Source organism: Ochotona princeps, chromosome 15, assembly GCF_030435755.1.
Source record: "Ochotona princeps isolate mOchPri1 chromosome 15, mOchPri1.hap1, whole genome shotgun sequence".
NCBI lineage: Eukaryota > Metazoa > Chordata > Mammalia > Lagomorpha > Ochotonidae > Ochotona > Ochotona princeps.
In genome coordinates this window covers 10,339,372-10,342,678 of record NC_080846.1, presented here as the reverse complement: position 1 = coordinate 10,342,678, position 3,307 = coordinate 10,339,372, and the positions used below count along the sequence as shown (strand labels likewise).

General features: G+C 51.0%; 1 protein-coding gene across 1 annotated transcript; it reads left to right on the top strand.

Moving 5' to 3' along the window:
* The first annotated feature begins 1,936 nt into the window (after window positions 1-1,936).
* ASCL4 (achaete-scute family bHLH transcription factor 4) lies at window positions 1,937-3,307 on the top strand. Its single transcript, XM_004589775.2, has one exon. It carries the CDS (start codon window positions 2,611-2,613, stop codon window positions 3,226-3,228), a length of 618 nt encoding a protein of 205 aa, XP_004589832.2. The 5' UTR covers window positions 1,937-2,610; the 3' UTR covers window positions 3,229-3,307.

The following is a 3,307-nucleotide window of genomic DNA, read 5'->3' as shown; positions in this document are numbered from 1 at the left end:
CCCCTCCTCCCTACCGCGTACATCAAGTGCATCAAACCATGCTCTGTCCCCTGGAGACGCAGCTGACTTCTAAGGGCATTCCCGCTTTTCAAGAGCAATAGAAGGATCCGTCAGCGTTCTCTGTGACCATGCAGTTCTATCCTACACAACACTTCTTGGACCCTGGAAGACTACTGTAGGATCAAGTCTGGACTATTTTTAATGGTGGCCGGGGGGGGGGGGTGTAGAGAATTTCTAAAAAAAAAAAAAGTTTTCTTAGGCTATATAACAAGCCAGAAAAATCAGGTCCAGGAGCTTTGCATTCTAATCACTCTAGTGGTAATGTCAAGGAGTCATGTGAGTTTTCTACGCATCTATTATTTTAACTTTCTTCTAATGAAGAAAAAAAAGTACTATGTGTCATTTGCAACAAGTTAAACAGCGAACCTCCCTTCCAGCCTGCAGTGCCACCTTTTGTAGGCAACTGAGTTTGGTGTGTGCCTTTCCGCTCCATTCTCTGTGTGCTCATGAGCAGGTAGGAAGACCTACCCACCATGCAAAAGCCTTTGCTTCTTCACTCGGCAGACTTCACTGTTTGCTTTCACACCTATGGCTAACTCTGCAAATCCTTACTAATAAAAGTGTCAAGTTCTACACACACACACACACACACACACACACGGACTCTTCCTCCAAGAGCCTTGAGGTCATTTCCTTTTTTAAAAAAATCACTACAGATGTTGTAATCCATTTTATTGTCTAAGGCTCAAGTGGTGCATACAGTTTTAAAGGGTATGTGATATGCGCCTTTTTAATAGTTGGGGTCCCCCCAAAACTTCAAGTATCTCATCCGTCCTCAAATCTTTGTCTGCCTGAGATGTTAGCGTTCTCAGTCATTCTTGCCTACCCAAGAATGAAAAGTACTTGGCAATGTTCCCCATCCACCTCTTCCTCATTCTACAAAGAAATGCACTCCCCTCTTTGCTTGGAACACGTCCTCCTCCTCCACCTGCTGCTGTCATTCTTAAGGTCAAAACCTTTGACATGACCCCAAAGCACCTTGGGGGTCTAACAGCCTCCCTGTGTGTCTTGTGGGTTGTTGTTTTTTCCTCTCAGTAGGAAAGGGAAATCATGATTTGTACAGACAGGTCCATCGCAGCATACAGGCTGGTTTGCTGGAACACAGTTCATTTTAAAAATGTGACTAACTCACACCTGAAAGGAATAATTATTTCTGTTTGATTGGCCTGGATGGAAGTGTGTTCTCAATTGCTGCAGGCAGATCTTATAAACAGGGATGCACAGGACTTGTCAAAAATAATAATAATAAAATACAAGCATGTCAGGACGACCCCTTAACTCCCGAGGAGTGGGTAGAAGATCTGATCAGGAACGAGGGGGTTTCTTCTGTTGTTTTCAAGTTGGACTTTTACAGTGGAAGGCTGCCTTTCATGTGCTGATGTGCAGAAGAGAAAATCTGATTTTTGGTGTGATAACACATTCTTTGACATTAACCAGTACAGTTGGGTTCTTAATGACCCTTTGATCTTCAAAGCACTACTCCGAAGTGGATGGATTAATGATTCGGTTTGGGGTTGTGTGCTAAAAAGACCCATCTTCAAAGCTCTCATCCTTTCTCCTTGGAACTAGGGGGCTCTCCTTTCACAGGTTGCTTTCTTGCTCCAGGCAAGAGCAAGAGATGATGTGCCCACCTCCTCTTCTCCCCCCTCCCACCCCGCGACAAAGAAAAATACAACGAAAAAACACTTGGAGAGAAGGAAAGACGACATCCTTACAGCCTAGGTGAGAACAGGAGGGGACGAGGTGCTGGTTTTAAGCTGTGTTTACAGTAAGCACCACTCTTTTGATGTCATTTTTTTAAAGTAGCAACAGGTACATAAAGCACCTTGCGTTCAGCCCGAGTTAGAACATAACGTGCCGGCACTTACATATTTGTAGCTAAAGTGTATCTATTTTTGCCCTTGTTCCCTTAAACAAAATTAAAGTGTAATAACTAGGGTTTCTTTTTAAAAAGTTTGATTTCGCGGTCCTTCTGAACTTGACACATCTAATCACAAGCGAGTAGCTTTGGCTGTGGGGCGTTCTTCCTCCTCCTCCGCCCAGTGTTAGGTTTGCAAACGCCGCTCTCAGCGCTCTCTCTTTCCATCATTAGCCCTGGACGCCGGCCACCGCAGCTGCCACTCAGAAGCTGATTGTCAAAGAGAAAACCTCTGGGTCAACTTTCGCTGGGAGAGCTGCAGGTTGCTGGGAGGAGCTCTTCGCGAATCCTGAAGCTCGCCCAGCCCTCTGCCTCCCAGCCCCAGGGCGGGGGATTACAGGCATTGGGAAGCTTTGGTGGCTTTGCAAAATGACTCTGCGTTTGGTTTGGGCGCTCGCAAGGGGACCCAGCAGAGAGAGCGAACCCCTACACATCTTCTGAAAAACAGATTAGAGCGGGAAAACCGGGTTTAGGAGCGGGTCCTACACCTTGGCCTCCCATCTCCGGTCCGAATCTTTCCAAAGAGATCGAGACTTGTGGTGAACTTGGGAATCATACAAAAACTATCTTGAAGCCTGTCCGCCCACCTAACTTCCTTCACCAAGCCAGACGGGCTGCGTCAGGAGGCCCGCATGGACCAGCGTCTCGGATTCGAAGGTTTCGAGTCTTACCGTTCTTTCCGGAGAGACTACGCTCCTGGGGATGACCGCTGTGCGTTGCGGCGAGTGATGGAGACCCGTAAACCGTCCGCGCTGCTGACCCTGCCGTACTCCCTGAGCACCAAGACCCTGGGCTCTCACGGGACCCTGCCCCGCCTGCCTCTAAGGGACCACCCTTTCGGGGTCTCCTGGCGCCTGGACGCCGCGTGCTGGGAGCCGGTGCCCGGGATCTGCGCGCGGAGACCGCCGTGTCCACCCCTGCCGCTGGACGGAGCCTTCGAGCCCACCTGCCTGCGGAAGCGCAACGAGCGCGAGCGGCAGCGGGTGCGCTGCGTGAACCAGGGCTACGCGCGCCTCCGAGAACACCTACCCCGCGAGCTGGCCGACCGGCGCCTCAGCAAGGTGGAGACGCTCCGCGCCGCCATCGGCTACATCAAGCACCTGCAGGAGCTTCTGGCGCGGCACACTCTGGGCCAGGAGGGCCCGCCCGGTGCCGCCACGCCGCACAGGGCTGAATGCAACAGTGACGGAGAGTCCAAGGCCTCCTCGGCGCCATCTCCCTGCAGCGAACCCGACGAAGCGTGCAGCTAGCGGGCCCTGGGATCCCCGGCCGGGACCCCTGCCCGAAGCATGCTCGGGATCTCCCTCTAAGATTCTCTCTACCAAGGTG